This window comes from Pelodiscus sinensis, chromosome 1 (assembly GCF_052426305.1).
Source record: "Pelodiscus sinensis isolate ZL-2025 chromosome 1, ASM5242630v1, whole genome shotgun sequence".
Classification (NCBI taxonomy): domain Eukaryota; kingdom Metazoa; phylum Chordata; order Testudines; family Trionychidae; genus Pelodiscus; species Pelodiscus sinensis.
The window spans coordinates 167,324,225-167,350,432 of NC_143052.1; the positions used below are offsets into that span (position 1 = coordinate 167,324,225).

Sequence of the window (26,208 nt, forward strand, 5' to 3'; positions counted from 1 at the left end):
TTCAAGTAAACATGTAACTGCTGAAAACTTCATCGGTTACATGCGGGGGACAGATGACTTTGTGGGAGCCAGTTTGCCTGCTATCCCCTTTGCCTCTGATACACACAACCCCCTGCTCTGCTGCCTCTGATACAGACAGTGGTGTGTGTGTGCGGGGGGGAGGGAGGGAGCCGAGGCGAGGCAGGTGGGAGCTGGTATGCACAGGGAACTGGCTTTTAAGAACCCTAAATTCAAGGGGTCACCTGTAACATCCCGGAATGTGATCTGTCACAGGAGTCACCCAGTAATGGGTATCTTGGGCAGCGTGAGCCACATCAAATGCCCCGATGAGGTGAAGCTGTGCTCTAGTGTGATAGCTGGTCAGAAAATGAGGTTAAAATCCCCAGACTGAGAGTCTCAATTTATATGCTTCAGAGGAGTAGCCGAGTTAGTCTGTACCAGGAAAAATTTAAAAAACAACAAATAGACTAGTAGAACCTTAAAGACTAACAAAACATGTACATTTGAAGAAGTGCGCTGTGCCCACAAAAGCTCATGGTACCATCTACATGTTTTGTTAGTCTTTAAGGTGCTACTAGTCTATTTGTTGTTTTTTAAATTTTTCCCGGTACAGACTAACTCGACTGCAGTGGTCCTGGAGCCGGAGGGGCTTTTTCAATATGAGCAGCCACAAATGGTGTTTTCAGAAAATAAACCTGTAGAAAATTCGCACAGGCTATTTCTCCTCCAGGTCTTTTCTACCCTCTCTCCTCCTCCTTCCTCTCCTCCCTGCCCGCAGTAAGAATGAAACAATTCCCTGTTGCCAGAACTGGGCCTGAAAGAGGGGAGGGTTGTTCAGGATGCATGTCCAACAAATTCAGCAGAGTGCTTTAGACCTGTTTTTTCAGAGGTGCTAAATGTCTATGTCTTCAGTGCAAGTTGGTGGGATCTGTGGTGACTGGAAAAATGAGGATGTGAGCTGGCTTTGTCTATCCCAGTGTAAATGGGTAGACCTCCCCACATTAGTTATGCCTTTGTCACCACTAGATTGGGTTGCTACAGTACATATGTGGAGCTACACCTGAAGACTAGTGGAGAAGATGAGTACTCATTTATTTAGGCCATATCTACGTTAAGTTTTTAACGTAGTACGTATCCCAGTGTGCCAAGTACTGCTATGTGAGGCAATGCATTCGGGGGCATTTCTGTAATTTTTTTTTAATAATAATGAGGTGCCTAGAGGTTGCTCAGAGCTAGAGGTCATTTTCCCAGGAGGTCACTTTCTCCATCCCATAATGACATCTATATCCCATAATTTTCACGCCTTAAGCCACATGGTACTTAGTCTGCAGTCTCTGATTGAAGCAGAGGTTTTCATGGAGGTTGCAAATACAAGGCACGTGACTGTCCTGAATTTGCAGACTAACAGGAAGTAATGCAACAACAGAGGACAGAAGGCTAAATATGCTCTAAACCACCAAACTAGTCCCTCTAGCTTCTTCTGTCTTTGGAAATCTGTAAGAGCACATCTTCATGCTTACATTCATTTCCTTCCTTACATTGCAGACAGTAAACTCTGCCTCTCACTGGGTGGGCTCCTGCATTAAAACTGAATTAGAGAAAATGGAAGAAATATATCTGAGTGGTGCAAAAGAAGTCCAGTTTCCTTAACAGCTAAGTGACTTGATCTATCACAATTGTATGTCTCCCTGCTGTTATTTCATCTGGTTTGTTATAGTGCTTTTTTTCCTTAAAGGTGTTAAAAGTAAAAAACCTACATTTAATGAAGCACTAAGGTTGGAAACTTAATAGCATGAAAGTCAGGAAATTAGCGAGGCTTACTACAGTGTTAACTTTGCTGTATGAGGCATATGCCCAGTTGAAATTATTGTATTTCAAAATGAAGAGCTGAATCTGGGCTGTGATTCTGTGGGAAAATACACAATCAGAGTTAACAGCCAGGGTGATGAAGACCACCTATCAAAGCTTCGTTCATTTGTTAACTAAATTGCTATGGGAAAATCATGCTGCCTATAATCAGAAAACAAAAAACAATCATATCAGATCATTTACTTTAATGTTCGTGGCACAAAACTGTTTAAAATGATTGTGGAAGCTTTATTTGTTACTTGCAGAAATACCCAGTGTCGCCCGGGGAAAATATAGTAAAAGATGTGATGAATGAACTACATCAATGACATTAAGAGAGCATATTTTATTGGAAATAATTTTCTCTCATATATTACTGTAAGAAATTAACATAGCTCGTACTTTCTCTGTTATCATAGGGAAAGGATCTCATAGTTGCAGTTTGTGACACGCTTCAAAGAAGAGTCCAGCAAATGCCTATGATCAGGTGCTACTAAAAGCTATTTAGTGACACAAGGCTCTGGGGGCCCAATTGGGGTTCTGGGGGAACCGATTTTGATATATAAGCAATCCAGTGATTGAAGTTAGGAAATCAGGAGTATCTGTGCAAAATTTTGTGTTTCTATGATCAGGTGCTACTAAAAGCTAATTATCAGTGGGCCCAGTTGGGGCTATGGGGGAATCAGGGAACCTATTCCAAGATCTGAACAATCCAGTTATTGAAGTTAGGAAATCAGTAGTATCCATGCAAAATTTGGTGTTTGTAGCTCTTACTGTTTCGTGAGATCTTTTGGGACAAACAAACTTTCAGAAATATAAGAATAATTAATGTTGTACTGAAGTAAGTACTCATGTGGCCAACTGGTGCAGGCTGTGGGAAAGAAGTGTGGATGGATAAGACAAGTGTGATGTGGGGCCCCTCCCTGAGAGAGAAGTTCCTGTTGATGGATCCTGGTATTTTTGGTAATTCTATAGCTAAATTTGGATATGACCCGAATCTCACGTTAGGCCTCCTAGATCTGATGTAATTAATTGATCTGCAGATAGAGATATAATTGAATATAATGGATCTTTTCACTATTGAATCCTGTTCTCAGACAAATAAGTTGTTTTTCAAGGTCTATAACAGGTGGCTTCCGTTGTATGGATGGTGAAGCACAGTGGTTAAAAGTTGTTAAACTTTATTTTGTAAATCTGAGCTGAGAGTTCCCATGTGAGTGCTCTCCAAGGACTCTGGATATTAGCTCCACTACCTTGCTTTGTGGTCTTAGAAACCAGGGTGGTCTCGGGAAGACAGATCCTTTCAGCATCCTGGCTGCCCTTCGGCATTCCCAAGCACTATCCCAATATGTCTTGTGATGGATGTATAGGTTGGGGTGATGGAGCAGGACTGCAGATTTCTGTAAGTGATTTCGTTGAAAGACTGAATCTGAAAGATTTGCGTCGGTTGCTGAAGAAGTATTTTCCTTTCATGGAAAGGCTGGGGTTGTGAATGAAGGCAGCACTCATTTTCTCTTGGGAAGTGTGCTAACCTGCCAAAGCCAGCCTGCAGCTGCAGACATTATTCTCTCAGCAACAGAGCCAAACCCACCGGAAAAGTCTCTGTGCTGTTTCTTTGCCAGGTCATCTGGCTAAATTGAGCAGTTTGCATTTGGTCCTAGCATAATGTATTGCTTCTCCAGTCTTCCGCAGGGAATTAACTTTGCCTGCATGGTCAAGGGGTTTAAGGAATACTGTCTGGCACCGTGTCTTTCTCTGTCTTCTGCACAACTCTGAGCACTCTTGGTTTTCCAATAAATAGTTGTAATATTATCCAGACTTCTGGTACATCACCATCTGGTGGTACAGGAATTACTAGCTATCAACCTAAAGCATTCGTGCCATGGTATTCACTGGGGGTGTGTCTAGACTACATGCCTCCTTCGACGGAGGCATGTAGATTAGCCAGATCGGAAGAGGGAAATGAAGCCGCGATTAAAATAATCGCGGCTTCATTTAAATTTAAATGGCTGCCCCGATCTGCCGATCAGCTGTTTGTCGGCAGATCGGGGGAGTCTGGACGCGATGCCCCGACAAAGAAGCCTTTCTTCATCGACACAGGTAAGCCTGGTTTCACGAGGCTTACCTGTGTCGATGAAGAAAGGCTTCTTTGTCGGGGCATCGCGTCCAGACTCCCCCGATCTGCCGACAAACAGCTGATCGGCAGATCGGGGCAGCCATTTAAATTTAAATGAAGCCGCGATTATTTTAATCGCGGCTTCATTTCCCTCTTCCGATCTGGCTAATCTACATGCCTCCGTCGAAGGAGGCATGTAGTCTAGACACACCCTGGGTTTTGGAGTGTCGGGTGCGGAATGAATTCTGAGTTCTATGCTTGTATTTTATGCTGCTGTTTTTTCCTGAACTGTAGGCTCTTCCTTTTATTTGTTTTGGAATTTGTCAGTCAGCAGTTCAGGCTGGACAGTTCAATCTTGATCACTCTTTTTCTTCTGATGTAGAAAGGAAAGACAACATTCTTTGCTGAACTGCTCTGTGGCAGTAATGGGGTAGAGCCCAAACTTATTTTTAAAATGCAGTGGACAAGGAGAGACAGGACCTTGCTCTTTGGAACCTTAAATGTGTGACTGCTTGGCCAGCAAATGATGACCCATGCCGATTTTCTACAGACTGGCTAGAGAAATTAAATGTGTACAAAAGATTTGCAAGATGCACGCTTTTTATATTGCACTAAATGCCGTTTTACTACAATTGTAGCATGTGTTGCCTATCATGGATAGAAACCTTGGCATATCAGGGTTTCTAACAGAAGACGTTCGAGGAGGAATGAGTAGTCAATAAGTGGTCTTAACATGTGCTCCAGAAGTGGGAGAAGTTGGGGATCTTTCGAGTAAATAAAAAGTTTGTTTCATTTAAATTTTATTGTGGGAAGAAGGAATGCATGGGGTTACAGAAGGTTTAGAATCATTAGCCTTTAGAGCAGGGATGCTGAATTCCCAAAGGGGGCTCTTGTACATTTCAAAAGCAAAGCACGCACAGAGAGCATGGGGCAGAGGCGGCCTTATGGACTAATTGAATAGTTGATGCAAATTGCATTGACTGTTTGATTAGTTGATCTAAATTTAATATCCTTAGTTAGCTGTGGACTTTCACTTTGGGATGGCTGGGCCAAATACTCTTTTCTCTTGTGCAGTCACCCCACTGTCTTCATACAAACTGTTGTGTCTTAATTGAAATTCTCAGAAGGTGGAACCATTATGGCAATAAGAATGGATGGAAAAGTAGAAACATCTAATTCTTGGTTCAGTTCTTAGTCATGTTATGTAAAGCCATTGTGTCTAGTCTAGTGGAAAAGGGGACTGGGAAAAATCTAAGTTTGAAAGAAATGGATTTGGTGGGATACCTTTATCTGATCTTAATGAACAAACCTCAGTTGGCACCCGAGAGGAAGGTAGAAACTCCCTTAATAGACAGTATGTCACTAAGCAAACAATGCTAGAATGAATACAGAATGGGATGGGAAATAATGCTCAAAATATTACCAAGTGTTTATGTAAAGCAGTGATGCAACCCGACCTGGAACACTGTGACTTATGGCCAGCCTATCTCAAATATTTTATCAGGCATGGAAACAGTGGGTGACAAATGACTAGAGACATGAGAAGACTTCCAGTCTTTTCAGAATCTCTTCATACAGAGCTGTTAGAAAGAGGAGTGAATGAGAAAATATACTAATGGCAAACTTCATGGGTAGAAAAGGTAAATAGAGTACATGGGGACATTCAATGAAAATAGAAAGGCAACAAACTTCATTTTTTTTACACAACAGATAGTGAACATGCAGAACTTGTTTTCAGTAATGTCTTGTGATAGCTTTGGAGGGTTCAAAGGAATAGAGATTTATGTGGCTCTTCATGATCCATAGTTCTATTAGACAGGGAAAGCAGATAGAGGGAAAAGCACTTGGGGTGCAGGACAGAGTGCAATTGACATGGGTTAGAAGGAAAACTTGTAAGGTCAGGGGATTCTATAATTTTCCATCTCTCCACTTCTCATGCCACGCCCTGTAGCGTTTGATACTTGGCACAGTCGGAAGATAAATACTGGCCTAGCTGGACATTGGATCCAGCATGGTATTTCCTATGTTAATTGTCTGTTTTCTCTTCTCTCATCTAGCTCTTTGCAAAGGGCGAATCGTGAGGGTGCCCAAAAGCCCACTCATTCGAGTTGAAGGTACAGAGACGGTGATCCCCTGCAATGTTACTGACTATGATGGACCCAGCGAACAGAACTTTGACTGGGAATTTTCCCAGGGAACTGACTTTGTGCGTATAGTGAGCACCTGGGACTTGTCATTCACCTCCCAGCAATACCAGAAGAGGGTTGATGATAAGGAAATTGTGCTGAGGCGGAGCAGTAATAATGCTGTGGAACTCCTGATCAGAAATATCCAGCCAGTTGACCAAGGAGAATACAAGTGCATCACCCCTAGCACAGATGCCACTGTTCAGGGAAATTATGATGCTACGGTCCAAGTGAAAGGTATGACCACAGGGTGGGGGTGGGGGGTGTTCATAATCCATACAAAACATTGTTGTGCATCTGTACCAGGGGCGGGCAAACTTTTTGGCCCAAGGGCCACAGCAGGGTATGGAAATTGTATGGGGGAGCCTTGAGTACTCCAAAATGGGGGTTGGGGTGAAAGGGTGGGGGGGTAAGGGCTCTGGCTGCGGGGATGAGTTCTTGCGTGGAGCTAGAAATTCGGTGATCAGGGTGTGTGTGGGGCTCTGGGTTGGGATAGGGGGCTGGAGTGCAGGGGGGTTGTGGGTTCAGGCTGGGATTGCAGGCTCTGGAGTAGGACTGGGGATGAGAAGTTTGAGGTGCAGGAGAAGCCACCGGACTGGGACAGAGGGATTCAGAGGGCAGGAGGGGTTGGGATGCTGGGAGGGCATGCTCTCAGGGGTCCCAGCCTCTGGCCTGCACTTAACCTCCTCACGCAGCTCATGGGAGCAGCAGCATGTCCCCCTTCTGGCTGGCTCCTATACAGAGGCATAGCCAGCAGGCTCTGTGTGCTGCTTCACATCTGTATGTGCCTCCCCTGCAGCTCCCATTGGTCATGGTTCCAAACCAATGGGAGTTGTGTGGGGGCGTTGGGGTTGAGACAGCATCACATGGAGCCTTGTGGCTGCCCCATGCATAGGAGCTGGAGGTAGGGATGTTAGATATCGTGTAATTCAATAGTCGTGTAACTGTGTGAAATCTTATCAGTTACATGACTATTCGATAAACTCTGGGGGAAGGGCTGGCAGCCAGTGCACTTCGGCCCCACTCTCGGGGAGCCCCCTGCCACCCCACACTGTTACCTCTGTATCAGAAGCCTCTGTATCAGAGGCAGCAGCGTGGGGTGGCAGGCGGGAGCCAGTCTTCCAGGAGAGCCTGTTTAAAAACCAGCTGGTCCCACACTGCTGCTTCTGTATCAGAAGCAGCAGTGTGGAGTGACAGCAGCCCCTGTCTGCAGAAGGGCTGAGCTCCCTGTGAGGAGAGGCTGCTCCGTGGGATGCTGCCATGGATCAGCCTGTGTCTGCGTCAAGCCTGGGTTGCTGCGGACAGAGGCTGCTTTGCAGCAGCCTCCCCTGACCCTCTTCCCCCCACCACGCTGCTGCTCATAGACACAGCAGCGTGGTGGAGGTGTGGGGGAGGGAGCGCAGGCGGCACCGTAGAGCTTGTGCTGGAGGAACTGGTTTTTAAGCGTGTAGTAAGTTGAGAGTCTGTAACATAATATCAGCAGGCCTAAAATCTAGTGAGCAAGACTTTGGCTCAGTGAAACTGCAGGCAGGAAAGAGGCTTGGCTAAAGAGAAATAATATAAGCCAGGTCAAGCATAAAGAACTCCAAAAGGTACCAGGTACAGGATGCAAGCACATGCCAGAGGGGTTGTAACAGAGCACCTTGCTGAGAAACATTTTGGTACCAACTGCTACTCCACAAATAACGTACATAATGACCTAAGTTCAGGACCGGGTTGAAGTTGACAGCATGATGAATAGTAAGTAAACTCTACTTCTGCAAGGTAAGGGAAGGTAACTAAATAACAGAGGATGGCAACCTGATATATCAGTAATGTGTAACTTGTTTGTGCCTGTGTATAAAAGTGCATCCCACAGGGTGATCACTGACTGACCGCGGGAGGGTGGGGTGGGGCTGGAAATCCAGGGCACTTAATGGGTGTTAGTCCATTGCCACGGCTTACATAAGGTGTAGTGGTGCAGCGGTGAGTCTGTTCACTGACAGACAGCTATTATTGTTTGTTTGGCAATGAACCTGCTCAGGTGATTTCAATCTTTATCAGATTTGTGGTCTCTGGGGGCTCTCTCGGGAGTCTGTCAAGTTGACTCATTGTACACGGGTAACGTGCTAGACAGGAGCAAACGCATGCATGCAGCTGAAAGTTTATCATCGACGGAGTACAGGACCTGTCAGGAACCCATTGGGACTAACCCTGAAACCTGACTGATGACAAAGCTGGCTCTTCCCAGCACCGGCTCCTGCCTGCCCCTTTCACTGCCTCTGTAGTAAGCAGAGGGGGTGGTGATGGGAGGAGAGGGCCGGTGGGTTCGTTGAGCCAACGTGCACAGGGAGCCTGATTGAAAGCTGGCTCCCTGCGTGTATCAACTCCAGCCTGCCCCTTTCACTCTCTGCACTGCTGCGCCTCTATCAGAGGCTGCAGCACGGCAGAAGGGGTGCGGGGGGACGACAGAGCCAGTGCTTCTGGGGAGCTCAAAGCCAGCTCCTCATGGGTGCTAGCTTTCGCTCCCCTCCTCCCTTGCTGCCTATGGCGAGTGGGAGTGCGTGTAGTCAACACATGTAGCCCAGGCTTATCGGTTAATCAGGTAGTCGACAACACATTGACTTCCATAGCTGGAGAGTGGACATGCTGCTGCTTCTAGGAGCCACATAGAGCCATGGCATACGCAGAGCAGGGCAAACCTCTGAACTTGCTTCCCAGCAGGACCTTGAAGCCTGAATTAAAACTGCTTGATGGGCCAGATGCTATTCAAGGTCCATAGTTTGCCCCACTCTGGTCTGGCCTGAAAATAAGCATATCCCCATTTTTTTCCTGAATTCCTGTTACTGGTTATCTCTGTCATCCCTCTTCCCCCAAATCCTTTCCTAAAGCCTCCCTTCAAAAATATGCTCTTCAAAGGGTGGCAACGGCAGAGGGAAGTGAGATAAGAAGGTGAAGGAGGCACGTTATTGTAAATATTACCGAAGTTGTCATGTTACCAACTGCCAAAACTAATAACAAACTACAAATTGTTTGTTCTTAAGAGTCCAGGGAGCTGCAAATTTACAGCCTTTCCAGGACCATTGTGGTTGTTTAGTCTGATCACCTGTACAAAACGAGCCAGAGGACTTCTCTAAAATAATTCCTAGAGCAGAGCTTTTAGAACATCCTATCCTGCTTTTAAAGTTCAGTGGAGGAGAATCCACCACAACCCTTGGTAAAATATCAAATGCTATTGAGGCAGAGAGGATAGGAGAGGGAGAACTGGAATAAAAGAGGGGAGGCAGAGAATGTTTTGTAGCTAAGGTCATGTCACCTAGGGGTTTCCCGGTGAGGTAGGAATAGTTTCCCGCTTTCTAGACAGCATCATCATCCTGGTTTATTTTCTTTGATTACAAAAAAGAATCTTTTTTCCCTTGGTGTTGCTTCTCTGAATACCATAGAAACAGGTCCCTCCCTGCAGGCATAGAGTAGGCTGGAATGGGGTTGCCTTGGTCTTGCCCTCGATAGCAGAACTAGAGAAAAAGGGGTGAGGAATAAAATAAAGGACTTCATTCCACTTTCCTGAAGTGAGTGATTCACTTTGATAAAACACCTGGGTTTAATGTGACTTTTTTTTGGAGGGAACTGGAAGGTTGTGGAGGAGATGAGCATTGTTCCCTCTGATTTTTCCCTGCCCTGAGTGGAATGAATTTTGCTATGTGCACCAATATGGAGAGCCCAGCAAATCTGTGGATATCTGCTTTATGTTCATGGATTTCCACATCTGCATGCAGAGATCCACAGTTCATTTTTGCGGATACAGATGTGGATGCGGACACAGATTTTGTATCCACGCAGACCTCTAGTAATATGGAGGTGATGTGTGACACATCATCATCTTCCTATTGGTGCACCTGACAAAATTCATGTGGCGGAGTAGTGTCCAGGTGTTCTGAGTGTGGGAGAGGGCTCAGATCTGGAACAGAACATTGGGTGTGAAGGCTCTGGCTGGGAGTGCAGGCTTTGGGGTGGAGCTCTGGAGTGGACCAGGGATGAGGGTACTGTGGCTGGGGCAGAGGGTTAGGGTGCAGGGCTGTGAGGGTTCTGGAGGGGGGATGCAGGCTATAGGTTGGGGCTGAGTTGAGGGATTTGGAGTGAAGGAGGAGGGTGCTCCGGGGCTCCTACTTCTAGCTCTCTCCCCTTGCAGCAGTACCTGCTCTGGGAAAGGCAAGGCATCTCCCTCTCCACAGTGGCAGCTCTGGGCTTGCTGCGGCAGGACAGGCACCCTTACAGGTTTCAGCCGGGTTCTGGCTGGGTTGGAGCTGGGGGAGGGCTGTCATGGCTGCGGCACAGACCCAGGGCTGGGCCACGCAGGCCATGGCTGGGTTGGGGCCAGGGGAGAGGTGCCAGGTTCAGGCCATCCCTCCCTTGGCCATAGCAGGCTAGTGACACGTCTAAGTTGGGGCCGGGGAAGGGGTTCCCAGCTATGGCTATGGGGGTCCTGGGTGAGGTCCTTGAGTGCCTGTGTGGCAGTAAATAGGCAGCTGTGCAGCTTATAGAGAACTTAGGAGATGAGGGAGTATCTAAGCCCAGCTGTGGGAAGTCAGTGTGATTGCCCGGTTGATTTTCAGCCAGCTACATTTCCCATCTCTCTACCATTTCCATAAACTCACGTGCATTACTCTGTGTTTCTTCTTTCAATAGTGATTGCCGATGGCTTAACTGTGCGTGGTTCTAAAGCCCGGTCCTCAATCTCTCGCAAACTCTCTGAGGGAGACTCGTTTGAATTGTACTGCTCTGCATCCACCACCTCCTCAGAACACACTCACCTGCAAGTTACCTGGGAGCTCAAGAATGGCACAGCCTGGCAGGAGATCCTCTCTCTGACGCACGAGGGCAAGTTCTGGTCCAGCCCAGAGTATGAAGAGCGCTACCTGAGCGGAGAAGTGCGCTTGGACACTGTGGGGAATGACACTTACCGACTGTCTGTCTCCCAGGCGCTGCCAATGGATGGGGGCAACTACAGGTGTCTTGTGAGTGAGTGGGTGAAAGGTGCCGATAGTTCCTGGCAGAAGATCCAGGAGAAGAATGTGGAAGTAGCAAGCGTGGTAGTTCAGCAGACGGGTGAGTTTCAGGTGCAGAAGTCTCCTACTTTACCACTTGCAGAAATGCCACATCTAAGCCCTGGCAACTTGTGAGAGCAGATGTGAAGCAGGGATAGGCTGCATCCGTACCCCTGGGAGAATCGAGAGTGCTGCAGGAGGTGATACTGATGGCTCTCTTCTCAGTGATGAGACAGGACCTCAGCATAGTGCTGGGGAGAGATGTGCTGTTGAGGGCTCTGTCCTCTAAAAGAAGTGTAAAATCCAGGTTCAGCTCATTTACCCAGCTAACTTGGGTTCATAGGGCTGTCAAATTATGTGGACATTTGGGCTTGGGTTGGCACCTAGATTCTAGGTTCTTTCTCCTTCTTGGGGTCCCAGAGCTTAGGCCCAAATATCTGCACAGCAGTTTTTAGCCCTGTATGCTAAGCCCAATGAGCCTGAGCCTGCTGACCTGAGCCAGCTGTTGCTTTGCCGCAGTTTTTTTATGCCATTGGAGACGTACCCTTATGGTCATTTTATTTCCTATCACACCTCCCAAGAGTAGGATTGTTACTTTGTGTTGGTGACGTTCCTACTTGGGTACTTGTATTTATTTCTCCCCAAATTCCTCTCTCCTTTTACTCTGTGTTCTGTCCTTTGGTGTTAAAACAGCTGCCCCATTCCTCCCCAGAGGTACCTGTGCTTCCGTGGCAAGTGTGTAATGTTTGCTGTGTGTAGCTTTTCAGGACAAAGAGAGAGAGAATTTCAAAGTGTCATAATTTAGCTCTGTTTTTGTTCATTTTGATGCCCCCTGCCCATTGAACTGCTTGCTCTATCACAGGGGTGGGGAACCTAAGGCCCGGGGACCAGATGTGGCACCCAGCTTGCCAGGATCCAACCCCTGAGGCTCAGGGCTCCCCCGCCATGGGCCATGTTAGTGAGAATTTGGTTGCTTCTCATTTGTGTGCGCCCCCCCCCCCCCCGCAACTGATTTTTCTGTGGGTCAGCGGCCTCCAACCCAAAAAAAGTTTCCCCACCCCTGCTCTATCATGTTGGCAGCTGTTTAGGGAAAGAGCTCTTTAAGCACTGTGGCACACCTGAATAAGACCCTAAAAATTATATGTGCTTAGGAAACAAAATTACTCCCAGTGTTGGGTTATGAGTATCCAGATCTCTTACCCACAGACTTCATGAGCAGATAAACTGAACATATAATTGTGCTAGCCCTGCCAAAATGTGGAGTGGGGTATTGTAATAGTGGTGCCATCTTATCATGTAGTTGGCAGAAGAACATGTATAATGTCCCTTCAGAAATATGAGAGTGATAGTATTTTAGGGCGTGTGAGAGACAGACTAACAGTGTCCTGAACAAACTTTATAAAATTAAGACAAACTTCACTGTATTAAGTTAAAGCTTATTGAATTGGGTTTGGGGCGTTTGGGTTGGGGAGGGGTATTGTATTGAAGATGCAACTATTTGTTACACTGTAGAATTGTATGTAACATTTCTAGAGTCTTGACCAATGTAAATGTTAGGAACTTCAAAAGACTTTTCTGGACAAGGCATGTAAAGTAGACGATAGAAAATGTGTGGCAGGAAAGGAAAAGTGACAGTGTGAAGAGAATGCAAATTACCCTTGTGAATCCTCTCTTTTGAAGCTTCACCCGGGGGAGGAAACCCATTGTCTGCTAATGATCTGCCTCTGGAAATCCTAGTTCTAAGACCCATGAACCATATAAAGGATGGATTAAATCTGTTATGAGGGTGCTGATTGTGAGCTGAAGCTGAGATGGACTTGTGACCATAAAGGAGATCTGGACAGGGTGTGGAAAGACTGCACCTGGTAGAGGTTATGTTACATGGGAGAGTCTCCGGTGTGCACTCTTAGTGTTTTCTCTGTAGTGCTTTCTACCTTAAGAATAAAATAAGCTTGCATAATGGTATGGTCATTGATATCTCTGTTCTCAGTCTCTGAAGAGAAAACAAATAGGTGAGTTTGGGTAGCCTGTTTATGCTGGGAATAACATTGTCAGATGGAAGTGAGAGGTGTGTCTCCACCCAAGAAAGGCAACAGCTGGAAAGCTGGAAGCCTGAGAGTGGGTGACCTTTCTGGATTGCTGAGAGAAAATACAGGTGCAGATGCCCTGAACTGTGGTGGTGTGTTCAGAGACAATAAAAGCATCAGCCATTTGAAATCCTCGAGTCACAGGCACAACCCAGAACTTTGGTCTTTGGTTAGATAAGTAATTCTGACTGATAGGGGCTTAGACATGAGCTCTGCTGGATCAGTCTGCTCCCTTGGAAAGGTCTCAGATGCTCTCCCCAGAGTCGGGGTACTAAGTGAGGGCTCTAATTCTGGCATTGCCTTGTCAAGCTTTTAAATTTTTGAGAAACTGACTCATGTAGATGGGGCTTTAATCAGTGACCGAATGAAGGAGGGAATCCTAGGGACCAGCAACGGGGGCTAAAGTTGTGATGATTTTTATTTTGTTATAGGCTTCTAAATTCAGCCTAATCACCTCTTCCTCCCCATATACAAAATGGAGTGTGTGGCCTGTACGTGCTGTGTATACCGTCATGCAACATGGCCTGACTGCTTGCCCTTCTGGAGAGCAGTGTGTGCTGGGTCCTGTCGGCTCTGTACGTTGTGCCTCTCTATTAAAGGCAAAGGTGTACACAACATATTTTAGCCATCCAAGGTGCTACAGCCTTATGTAGTACCATTGCTTTGTACATAGGCTAGCTATATAACTTAATGAACTTGTTAATTTTGTCCTCTTGCTACCTTCCATTCTGCTGTTTGTCAGATTTGCTTGCCTTGTGTTGAATTTGATTGCAAAATCTTCTTGTACCCAAGGACTTTTTTTTCTTACTATGGTTTAGTGCACAGCCTAGCATGATGGGCCTGTAATCCTGAATGGGGGGCTCAGGCGCTTTGGTGATAATAGGAGAAAAGAAGCTTAGGAATTTGGGGATGGGTGAGATTCTTACAAAAATATCTCTTGGTTTATAAATCCAGTATTTGAGTTCCCTTTGCTTGAAGATATTTGTTTCTTGGAGGATCTCTTAGCCTTCACCTTGTAGTGGAGTTATAATCTTCTGTTAATGCCAATTTATTACAGCCCTGCAGAATTACGCTGAAGGCTTTAGCCCTCTTTACCCATAAAATTATTATCATTACAGGAAAAATCGATGAGGCTTTAGTCAACTGTGGGGAGGTCCTTGGGACATGTAGTTGACTGAAATGCTGCAAGTATGGTGTACCGTGGTGTATTACCTCTTTCTGACTTTTCTGTGCTGTGAGATGCAATGGTGAGAGAGAGAAGTACTTCTTGGTTTGCAAGGCAACAGCTTTGATAATTGTGAAGAAATGTATAGAGTCTTGCATTTATATAGTACTTTTCCCAAAAGTTCTTTACTAACTTATAGACAATGTATACAGGAATGAGCATATAGAGAGAAATTACTTCACTTACCAGAGAAATGCCCAGCCACCTTCTAAAGTGAGCACATGGTCACTGTTAAGGAGCAACCCTGTTTGTATAGTGTCTTGTAGAATTGGGCTCTCATCTTTTATTGTGGTCCTTGGTATCCTCCGGTGCCTGGGGATGCCAGTCAGGGAATAGAGCCAGTTCTACCAGACAGTATACAAATAGCTCAAACAGTTTTGGACAATGTTTATGCACAATGCAGGTAAACAAATTGGCAAATGAAAGAGAAGGGGATAAGGTAACAGGCACCTGACCTGTTTTGCAGCTGGAGGTAATTGTAGGAGACAAAAAGTGTGGGTTTTTTTTTGTCTGATTATAATACAAAAAAATTGAATATGGAAGTGTCTCCTAATAAACACTTTTTAATTATTTCAGCTAACATAATTATTTAAACTAATCTAAATTGATGTCAACTGCTTTGCAAACTACTGCTCGTAAAGGTCCTTTCTGAATGCTGGCTGTGGCCATGTGTTCTGTGAATTGAGTACAACCACTAGGGATGTCTCTGTGTTATTCACTACACGATTAAACAGTATGCCTGGGCTTATTGGTTAATCCTGTCATCTACATGCACTTCCCTTCCCCTTCACCCAAGGCTGCCTCTGTATCAGAGGCAGCAAGCAGGGAGAGGCAGGAGCCCGTGCCTGTGGGGAGCTGGCTTAAAAGCCAGCCCCCCATAAGCACTGGATCCCACAGAGCTGCCTGCCACCCACACTCCTGTGCTGCTGCCTCTCTATTAGAGGCAGCAGTGGGAGGCGGTGGGACAAGGGAGGCTGCCGCGGTACAGCCTTTGTCCACAGTGGGCCAGCTTGCCACGGACAGAGGCCTTCTGTAGCTCCTGCCGCTGCTGCTTGTGTGTCGGGGGGGGGGGCGGGGGGGGGGGGAGAAGGGTGTTGCATAGGAGCTCAAAATTCTTTAGACAAAGACCAAATTTAGCTGTGATATAAATGGGTGCATGCCAGTAGAAGTTCTACCTTTTGTGAATTAGGTTCTAAATGTCTCGGTGCCACTGTAAAATGAAATATTATCCCTGTTTTTCTCATGGGGGAAATCAGTGCAGAGGCAATTACTTGCCTAGACACACACAGGAGGTCTGTGGCAAAGCTGGGAATAAAACCCTCTAATCTTGAGTCTCCGTCCCATGTTCTGACTGCTACACACACTTGTAGTTTGTAACAAACCTGTAGTCAAATCATTAAACAACCAAGCACTGAAAGTAAAGGGCTGAAATTACTTGAACTTGCAGTCACAGAGCAGCAAGCACTAAATAGTTTGTGACAAACTCTTGAAAATAACATTTTTTTTTGGTCCTGTTTTTGAATTTCCAAGCTCTGGATGTGCTTATTACCACGAGCAACATGTCTGTGACTGAAAGGGACTCCCTGGACCTCACCTGCAACATCACAACAGACAGAAATGGCATCTTCCAAGCTGAGGTTACGTGGTATTTCAGTCAATCACCTGATACTACATTGTTGGATGCCAAGGTTTTGTTGAGTGTGGACCATGATTCATTGGTCAGTGACTCTTCCCTCATCAGCCTGAGTTACATGGATAGCAAGTCCTACCGCATGTTGGTGCGAGATGTGGGTGTGGACGAATCTGGCTACTATTTCTGCCGAGCAGCTGTCTGGGCACCACAGAACAATAGAGGCTGGCACAAGGTGGTGGAAAAGACATCTTCCCCCGTCAACGTGGTGGTGACAACATTAGGTGAGTGTCTCCATCCTGAGGTTGTAGAGGTAATGAGTCATTTTTTCCCAATGTTCAGTTCCGCCATAGAATATTCAGGACAAAGACATTGGAGTCTGAACAAGGGCCCCCATCTATCCCATTTAGTACAGCCATGGAGAAATGTTCTTTTACCAGGCTCTTTTGATCCATGTCCCTTGGGATACAGATCCACTTGTGCCCGCTCTTCTGGCTTCTGTTGTCAGTATATAGTTTAGAGGAGAGAGACATGCTGGAAACTTGCCAGGAGCCTAAGGGCCTTGTACTACACCCTGTGTAAACTGGTGAAGTTTGGAATTTCTATACCTGGGATAGCCTGATGACAGTCCCAGTGGGACTCTTGTATTTATTCTTTTATGTCTGGTTGTTGCAAAAGTCTGATTTAGTAATCTATTCTCTAAAGGTTTTTAAATCTGCACTCACTGAATGCCTCAAAATTAAGACCGAAGGTATTTATTTGCAGGTGACCGTTAATGTAAGTTTACCTGGACTCGCAGAATTTTCCGTTCACTGTAAATGTTTTAAAATGTTGGAAATCAGTGACTTTTTCTAATTTAACCTTACAAATACTGTATACAAAATGTCTGTTTGCTGTGCATAGACTATCAAGCCAGGCAGTCTTAGTACAGTAACATTTCATGGCTCCACTCACTAACCATGAGTGTCTGATCCAGTGGTAATTTTACTGACCTTGTATTTACTTTTTAGTAGCCTCCCCTTTGTTACGTTATGAAGAGATCTTTAATACCGTATGACCTCAAAGGACTTGTTTTACAAGTTAAGGGTCATGTTATATGTCACTATAAAACTTAGGAATATGTCATGTCCTCCAGTTCATATGGTATGTTAAAAATCCATAAATTACATATGTGGTATCAGTTTACTCTTGTGTACAGGGCTATGATGTAGAATTATAGAAGATGGAGACCGAATAGACTTAGTAGACTCATCTAGCCCACCTTAGCTGCAAGAGCAGGATAGCTTTCTCCCCACACTGAGAAGTGAATGTGTTACTGGATTGCTATTCCATTGTGTCTTGTCTACACCAAAGATTGTGAGTTAACCAGCTTTTGCTCTGCATTACCCTGGCTGAACTCTTAAGCTATAAAGATCCTGTTTTCATGCAAATATCTTGAGACTCAAACAGTCACACCGGGTGATCCAGAAAATCAAACCTAAGCAGAATTTCTCAAGAGCTGTATTTTTTTAGTTTGCCGTGACATGTCAGCCTCTCTCAAAGAACGATTAAAACAATTTCTTTATTTGACTTCTGCATTTAAGAGCTAAATTACTTTTGACAGCATTTCAAATCTGAGGGGCAGAGAAGGACATTACTTCCCACTCTCTATGCTAAAATACAGAAAGTACTGATTATCTTTTAGAGCTGGCGGAGCCTATTACCAGTTTAGTGCCTAGGTTGGTGTGCAAGGTACCCCCTGCCCCATGCACTCAGTTGTGGCTTGGCACCTTCTCTACTATTCCAGTTCAGAATCTCTCCTGCTCAGACACTGGCAGTAATGCCACACTGGTGGTGGTAGTCTGAGGATTAGAACGGAGGCCAAACCTAAGTTACTTAGAAGTGAATGGACAAGCCATTAAGTTGAATGTCCCACTTACACCCCTTTAGATTACTCTTTTCTCCCCCATATGCGTTGTAGGACAAATAGATGCACTTTATTTCCTTCTCCAAGACAGTAAATGGCCATTAACATTTTAAATGATGTTCCCTGTATGCTTTACGGGATGGAGGCCTTTGCTGTCCCGTGCTGGTCCTCTTCTTCCTTCCAGACCATCATCTGGCCATTCCAATTGCCTGTTATGTTTCTGGGCTTGAAAATCTGAGGAAATGGATCTGGCCCACAAAAGCCCATCACCTAATAAACCATCTTGTTAGTCTTTAAAGTGCTGCATGCTCCTGTCTTTTGTTTCAGCTAGACCAGACTAACACAGCTGCATCTCTATCACTGTCTGCAGTAGGTCACCTGGTTGCTGCTTTGGAGCATCCCTTATGATGCTAGTGAAATTTCTGGTCCTTTTTCTCACCAGTTGGCTGAGGTGCAGGAATGTATAAAAGCTACTCTTCCGATGAGTGTTGCCTGGGGCTGTGAGGGAATGGGAAAAGAGTTCTCAGCATGTGAGGTTACAAACTGCATCCTAAATTCACCACTAACCCCCTCCTCCTTGAAGTTCAGTGTTAACATGGTATTAAGTCATTGAACTGTCAGTGAGACTGTTCGTTGACAGCTGACAGAGTGGAGGAATGAGGCTTATCCAGGGAACCTTTTATTCCTTTTAAATCCTCTGTCTGAGTGTGTCTGTCAGTGTGACGTGTCTAGCTGGAGTGATACTTTCAAAGTCAAAACTCCCCCTAGCAATCCTTCCTCCTCCCCAATATTACTACTACTACTAATAAACCCAAAGTGATTAGTAGAAAACTTGTTTTCTTTCAGCTCTTTTCTCAGTCTGAGAAGAACTTCAACCTTCAAATGCTCCCATGCTTGTACCAAGATGCTAAAGCAGTCACAGGACAGCATCTTTTGTAACTACCACTCTTGAATGTTAACACCTCTGGGTTTGGGAGGGGTCAGAATAATGCAGTATTTTGCTTTGAGTAACTTGTCCTTTGGTTTCAAGTCTTAAAGACTGTGGCTGTGTCTAAAAGAGAGGTGAGGCATATTATTGCTGTCTAGGATCTGTTGTAATTTAGTTCTCATGAGGATTGTGGTGTTGATTCCTGTGGTCTCCCATGTAGACCTGTTACTTGGCTGTGGAATTCTGTGCATTTTTTTAGGTCTTGTTTCTACTGGAAATGTTAGGGAAATTTCTCACTGTTACCAGCGCTAGCAACCACTGAAACCATAGTGTAAACTAGCTTCTTTCATTTTTACCCTTGTCATCTATTCCTGTAAAAAACAATGATTAAAGCCACTGAAGTCTAGTCTACACCTAGCGATTTGTAGCTCTGATGAAGTTGTGCCAATGACAGCAATTGCAAGAAATTCCCTTAAAATTGCCAAAGTAGGTATAGCCAGATTAAGTTGAATTGTGCTACTAAATGTACTCCGAGACTGTTAGTGTACCTAGAGAGAAAAAGGGCTAGGGTTTACCTCTCAGTATTTCCACTAAAATATTCTAGTGCCATGTGTCAGAGGCGGTTTCTATTTTACACTTGCATTTCCTTCTGTCTCTATAGACAATCAGTGTTTGAGATTAGTGCATCAGCCACAAGATAAAGGGATAAGGAATTGAAAACATGAGCAAAATGTTGGGGTATTTAGTCATAAAACCATAGGGAGTTCAGTGGTGTTTTTCAAATAATTAAAATAATACAGAAAAAATAAGTTTTATCCATGATAGGCAAGCACTTATTTCCATAACCAAATTTTAGTGCTGAGAGAGACTTATCATAACTACTTTGTTCATAAGTCTGTAGTCGGCTGTCTCTGAAATCTAACAGAGTTCAAAGTCCTGCAACCTCTCATTTCCTGGATCAGCTATTCCAACCTCAGTTTCAGCTGCTCAGCTCTGAAACTGTGAACCTTGAGAGATTCCAGTTCTACACAGGTAGTACCACTTCAAAATTCAAACCCAATGGGCTTTTGATATGTGCATCCTTGGTTGTCATGTTAACCAGCTAAACATTTGGTGATGCTTTGTTGACACAGTGTTGGAGTTGTCCAGGGCCAAAGCAGAAGCTGGTACTGGAGGTCGGTGAGGTGTAGAACAGTAAGTGGGAAAGGATGGTGTCTGGGGATGGCCCTTTTTATCTGTCAGAGGAGATAGGGTGACACTAACTAGAGTTTCAACTGATCTGTTTGAAACTTCAGAAAACGAATGTCAAGCTGTACATTCATCCTGAGTACTCTAGAGATGATTTAAAATCTGACACTGCACATTTGGATGTCAGAGAATAGGCCAGGGAAAAAACCCTTTATTTCTCAGATGCTTTGTCATCTTGAGAGGCTTTAGAGCTGATTTTCTTAAGCGTGGGACTCTGGTAACTCCAGCTACAGTCCGTGACCACTGAAAATCAAGCTCAGTAAGCTGGGTGTCTAAAATAAAAGGTCACTTATGAAAATTTTGGTCTCTGGGACTTCCCAGTCTCTTGGTTTTACAAGTCCTCTATATTTAGCCCATATGCTTTTATGTGTAATGTTGGATAGTTCCAGATGCTAGGCCTACATTTGGTTTCACTGTTACTTTGGTGTTTGCTTTTTACTTGCCACTTTTAACATGTTCTCCTGGCTTTCTTCCCACTTTCCCAATTCCCTTGCAGAGCTGGACTACCAGGTATTTCTGAGTGCTTCAAAAATGCCTACATTTTCAGATGACCCCACAGAACTGGAATGCAGGATTACGAATGTGCAGAACACAGAAGCAAACACACGTTTTACAGTCTCCTGGTACTACAGAATGCTCCTGCTCAGCGATGATGTTGCAACGGACCAACTTCTTGCCACGATGGATGCAGACTGGACGTTGATGGTTGGGAATAGGAGCAGACAGAGGACCCAGAATGGGGAAATAATTTTCTTTAAACAGGCCATGGATATTTTCAGTTTACGAATCCAGTCGACCTCTGAAGCAGACAAAGGGGATTATTACTGTGTTGTCTCTGCCTGGAGAAGGCACCACAACAACAGCTGGGTAAAGAGCAAAGATGTGACTTCCATTCCTGTCAGAGTTTTCTGGGAGAATCAAGGTAGGGGCTTCACACTTACCTCATGTTTAAACCTCATGTTGCTGATGGCTGCTGATTTCATAGCTTTCTCTTCTATAGCACCTGTCAGCCAGAAATATTGCAAAGAATTATAGCCCCTTCTAGAGTGAAAGGAAGCAACTACATAATGATACTAACAAGTATGCAGTGTTTTGGAAAGGAAGTAAAGAATAACAGTATATCCATCAAATTGCAGAGGGAATTTAGGGAGGTAGAATGCAACTTTCGAAGCTGGAATCAAACCAGGACATTGAGGTTATTGTGCCTCCTATTAAGAAAAATGTCATGGTACACAAAGCACAAATAGTCAGGATCTCTCTCCCCCACGTAAGGACTTTTCCAGGATGCATCTCGTTGCCAACAACTGGGACGTTCTCTCTGCCTCTGTAATGCTTTTATTGTTCAGCAAGTAACCTGTACTTGGTACTTCGCAAGGCCCACAATGAAGTCAGTCCAGGCCCCGATAAGTTTACAACCTGGAAGCTGTAGTCTCCCTCCCATGCTGTAAACGCTGGCTTTAAGAAGGCATCACAGGGACTTGCAAGCGTGCAAGGAACTCAGCCAATTCTTAAAACTAGTTTTAAATAGGTTCCGACTGATTCAGTCTAGCTGGGTACTTTTGAGCCACTCCACAATATGTTTAAAACAGTTGAACAGTGTTCCAATTTAGATGCAGGGTCACTGAGTTGGGAGATAGAACATAGCATTTAGGCAAAAGACTTCATATATTTTTTTTTTTGGTTTAATGTGTGCATCTTCCAAAATAAAACCCAGCTAGCTGTTTTAAACTGCTCCCATTATAGCATCAGAGTAGAGAGGGACGAAAGGGAATCCCTCCCATGATTCAGCTCCAGCAGAGAGAGGATCTGTAAGAAACATGCATAACGTTCAAAGCGGCCTGTCTCTGTAATGTGGCCTGGGAATGACGTTTTAGCCCTGCAAGATCAAACAAGTTACAGGTTGTACCTCCCTTAACTAGGACTCCCTGGTCCGGCAACATCCGTGGTCTGGCGGGGTCCACGGATGTTCCTGGACCACAGAGCCCAGGTACAAGGAGGTCTGGCAGCGGGGCAGGGGCACTTGAGGGGGCACCGGCAACTCAGCCGAGAGCTCCATGTGGTAGTGGGTGTTGGCGGGGGAAAAGGAGGACAACGGCACAGTAGAGAGTTCTAGCCCCAGCAACAGCCAGGGAGCTCCGGCCCAGCTGTGGAGTTCTGGCCGAGGTGCTCCAGCCCTGGGGGACTGGAGCCCTAATGCATGGGAGCATGGGCCAAGAGATGAGGGACCTCCCCAGTCCAGCAAATCCTCTCGTTCGGGGAAAGTCCACTCCCAAGAGTGCCAGACCAGCAAGGTCCAGCCTATATCACGTTTCTGTGCAGCGTGCTTTTCCTGCAGCAATGTGATCTCACTCATAGGGTAGATCTCACACGACAGTCCAGTTGCTAATACAGTAGGCACTCACCCTGATCACTAGTAGGTGCAAACAGAGGTACCTAGCACCATGTTACTAGAAACTAGGCCTGCCGACCAGGGGGCACAGGGGGAAAGGGACAAAGGGGGCCTGGTGGAATTAAGGGGGCCTGGTGCTGCAACCCTGATTCGGTCCTTTTAAACAGTACTGCTGTTGTAGCAGGGCAGCAGCTGTAAGGAGCCCTGGAGCTTGGATTGCGAAGCAGTAGGGTGGAAGTGGGGGCAAAAGGTCCCTGCAGCTTTAAGCCCTGTGCTCAGAGTGATAGCGGCAGTGTGTTGGCAGGGGACAGGAGGTTCCTACCTCTTTGAACCCCTGCCCAGGTCTGTGGAGCGGCAGGGCAGGTGGAGGAGGTCAGAATGAGTGGGGTGTGGAGAGCTGGGTTGAGAACGGAGTAAGGGAGCCAAGCTGAGAAGAGGAGGAAGGAGATGAGTTCTGGGGGTAGAGCCAGGTACAGGACTGCAGAAAGCGAGGGCCAAGAAGGGGTGGAGGAACCAGCTTGAGAAGACACAAGAGCAGAGGGATGCAAGCAGGGGTAGACCGGGATGACTGGGAGAAAAGAGCTAAGGGGGGCGGGGAGCGGGGGGCACAGGAATGTTGGGATGCAGAGTTGGGTTGGGGGGGCGGAGAGGGGAAGAAGGGCAGGAGGGGCACTGCAGGGCAGGTGACAGGGCAGTGATCCACCAGAGGGTCCTCTATTTAAGAGGTGGTGCTCAGAGTTTCTCTGAGTGGGGAGGCAAGTGGCTTGTGGCTCCTTCCAAGGGAGGAGGATGGGGGCCCATTGATATGTTGTCCTGGGGCCCAGAATTCCTGTCAGCAGCCCTGCTAGAAACGTCTGATGGAAAGAACCTGTGGATGTTACAAGTGATGTTGCCCCTAGGAAACAAAGCTGTATGCCACAACATGCAGGGTTATGCCTGACATGTGTAACCGGCTTCTTTGCAGCTGGTACAAACTGCACAGATGACACATATTTGCCCATGTTTACTGCTGTGGAAAAAGTGGTGACATGCGAATATTCCTGTTTCTGGTACTCTTCTAAAATGTGTGGTTGTTTCACTACATTAATTTATATGCAACTGTAAATATTATAGCCCCAGTGCCAGAGGGTATTCTAAGAGACATGGACTGGAAAGGAGCAGAGCACTTTCCTGACACAAAAGGCAAACCTCTCTCTCTTTCTCTCCCTCCCTCCCCTCACCTGCCCCTGTGGTCAGAAGTTGAGGAATGTGATGTGAACGTACTAGGACCAACTTAAGTCCTTCCACACTTTCTTTCAGCAATTTGGCTAAAAGTTTTTTATCCTCTTTCTCCACCCAGTCAGCTTTGCAAGTGGCGAGGTTCTCCTAATTTCCCTACCCCAAAGCTTCAGGACCTGGTGTGTACCAAAATTGCAGCCAGCAGCCATGAAAGAGTTAAATTGCTGCCAGCTTTTCTGTTGCTTGTGATTATTGGGTTAACAAGAGTCTCTCTGGGTGATTTCAGTTACTCACTGCTCCCAACCCTAATAAAAAAAAAAGGCAGGCAGCCTCCCACATGCTTGTTTATGGAGAGAATCTTTTGCATGTCCTCTTGGAAGCCAAAAGTTTTCCTCAGAGTCTCTCCCTGTTAACAATACTATGCAGGTCCTAGTACAACATTGGGAGAATTTGACAGAAACCTCCATTTGGGCAAAGCCGGTATCCAACCAGGCTTCACAGAGAAGCGATACAATTTTGTATTGTATTCATTGCTCCACTAGGATACATAGGTATTCAGGTCTTTGCTTGAAGTGTAAATGCCACATGAAGAGATTGAGAACTCTTCTTTTGGCTTCTATTACTTAGTAACTGTATTCTTTGTCCATTAATGCGAGACTGTTAATCTACCTTGTTCATTCTCAGGAGACCAATGTAGCTTGAAGACTTTTCTGCTTGCTCAGCCAATCATTAAGATACTTCACAACTGAGTTCTGACATAGTGGCTGTGTCTACATTGGCACCCCTTTCCGGAAAAGGGATGCTAATGAGACCAGTCGGAATTGCAAATGCCGTGGGGGATGTAAATATCCCCCGCGGCATTTGCATGAACATGGCTGCAGTTTTTTTCCGGCTTGGGGTTTTGCCGGAGAAAAGTCCCAGTCTAGACGGGATCTTGCGGAAAATAAGCCCTTTCAAGTAGGAATAAGGGATCTTCCAGAAAAGGGCTTATTTTCTGCAAGATCCCGTCTAGACTGGCGCTTTTCTCTGGCAAAACCCTGAGCCAGAAAAAAGCGGCAGCCATGTTCATGCAAATGCCGCGGGGGATATTTAAATCCCCCGCGGCATTTGCAATTCCGACTGGTCTCATTAGCATCCCTTTTCCGGAAAGGGGTGCCAGTGTAGACACAGCCAGTCTGTATAAAGTTACTCTGTTCTTTGAAGGTATCTTGGCTTGATCTGACCTCACTTTTTTTTTTTTTTTTCATTAAGACACTTAACATAACTTTTATGTAAAACAAACAAAAGTGCTGTTGATGTTATCTGAGAAGATGTAATACCAAAACATTTGACCGTCTGCTTTATTACTTTCACCGCTAATGCTTGTGTAACAGTTGTTCACTTCCATAGAGATGTCACTCTGGTTTGGGACTCATGCCTGACTCAGTACTGCTGAATTTGGGTTTGCAGCACTGCATAGGAATGTTTGAATAAGAGAGAACTTCTCCTTTCACTTACTTACTTTGTTTTTCAGACATCCATCAATTTTATAAACACTATCAGACTTTGTAAAACTCCCCATTTCTCTTACAAAATCTAAAACTTTGGCCTGAGGTTAGTTGACGTTCACTTGGCCTGAAGTCCTGTATGGTTATTATCCTGCCTTTTAATTGTACGAAGAAGCTGCAAGATCGTTGTGCTTCAGAAATAACTGAAATTAGAAGAGAAAAGAAATTGTGACCCTTTCATAATTCTTCTTGACACGTGCTAGTGCAGGACAGATTCATGAGAATTCAGAGTTGGTACTCTTCACTTGGACACTATCCATTGGGAATGCTTGGATAATGGTTATGCTTACTCTTAACGTTCCAATTTGCCTTACATAATATTACCTTGGGGTTTGCAGCCCTTCTTTAGAAAGAGATGGTGCAAATATTGAGTTAGTGCTACTTTAAGGCAACTGAAAAGATTTTTAAAGATAACTGCACAAACTGCCATTCCTCTCAGAACATCCATTCTAGACACAATTTCCCTTTTTCTGTTTTTTGCAGGTTGGGGATTGGTGGAAAAGTGCATTTTTTTCTTTGTTTCTAAATTCTCCCTCTTTTATAACCTCTGTTCAGTGCTAGTCATTCTGGCCACATCTTGACTCATTTTGAATAGCTAATTCAATTTGAAAACTTTAGTCTCCTGTCATTTCCCAAAAGTATATTCTGCACTGATTGCCATGGTCTTGGAAAAGTATACAGTAAATGGAAGAGGAGCAAGAGAAGAGTATTGTAACTCAGCGTGTGTCTACACAGCTTATCCCAAAATAGTTACCCCACATCTTAACAAGCCACCTGTTATTTAGAATATTTTTCGAAATAACGGGCATGCTATTTTGGCATCCCTATAACCCTCATTCCATGAGGGTTAAGGGAT

General features: G+C 45.3%; 1 protein-coding gene across 1 annotated transcript in view; it reads left to right on the plus strand.

The window, feature by feature from the left end:
* The window catches only part of PTGFRN (prostaglandin F2 receptor inhibitor), a 104,365-nt gene that overhangs the window by 29,144 nt on the left and 49,013 nt on the right, over positions 1-26,208 (plus strand). Inside the window, exons 2-5 of the mRNA XM_075909226.2 lie at positions 6,022-6,387; positions 10,816-11,235; positions 16,017-16,400; positions 20,695-21,120. Of these exons, the coding sequence (XP_075765341.2) occupies positions 6,022-6,387; positions 10,816-11,235; positions 16,017-16,400; positions 20,695-21,120 (1,596 nt within the window). The remainder of the gene's footprint in view (positions 1-6,021; positions 6,388-10,815; positions 11,236-16,016; positions 16,401-20,694; positions 21,121-26,208) is intronic.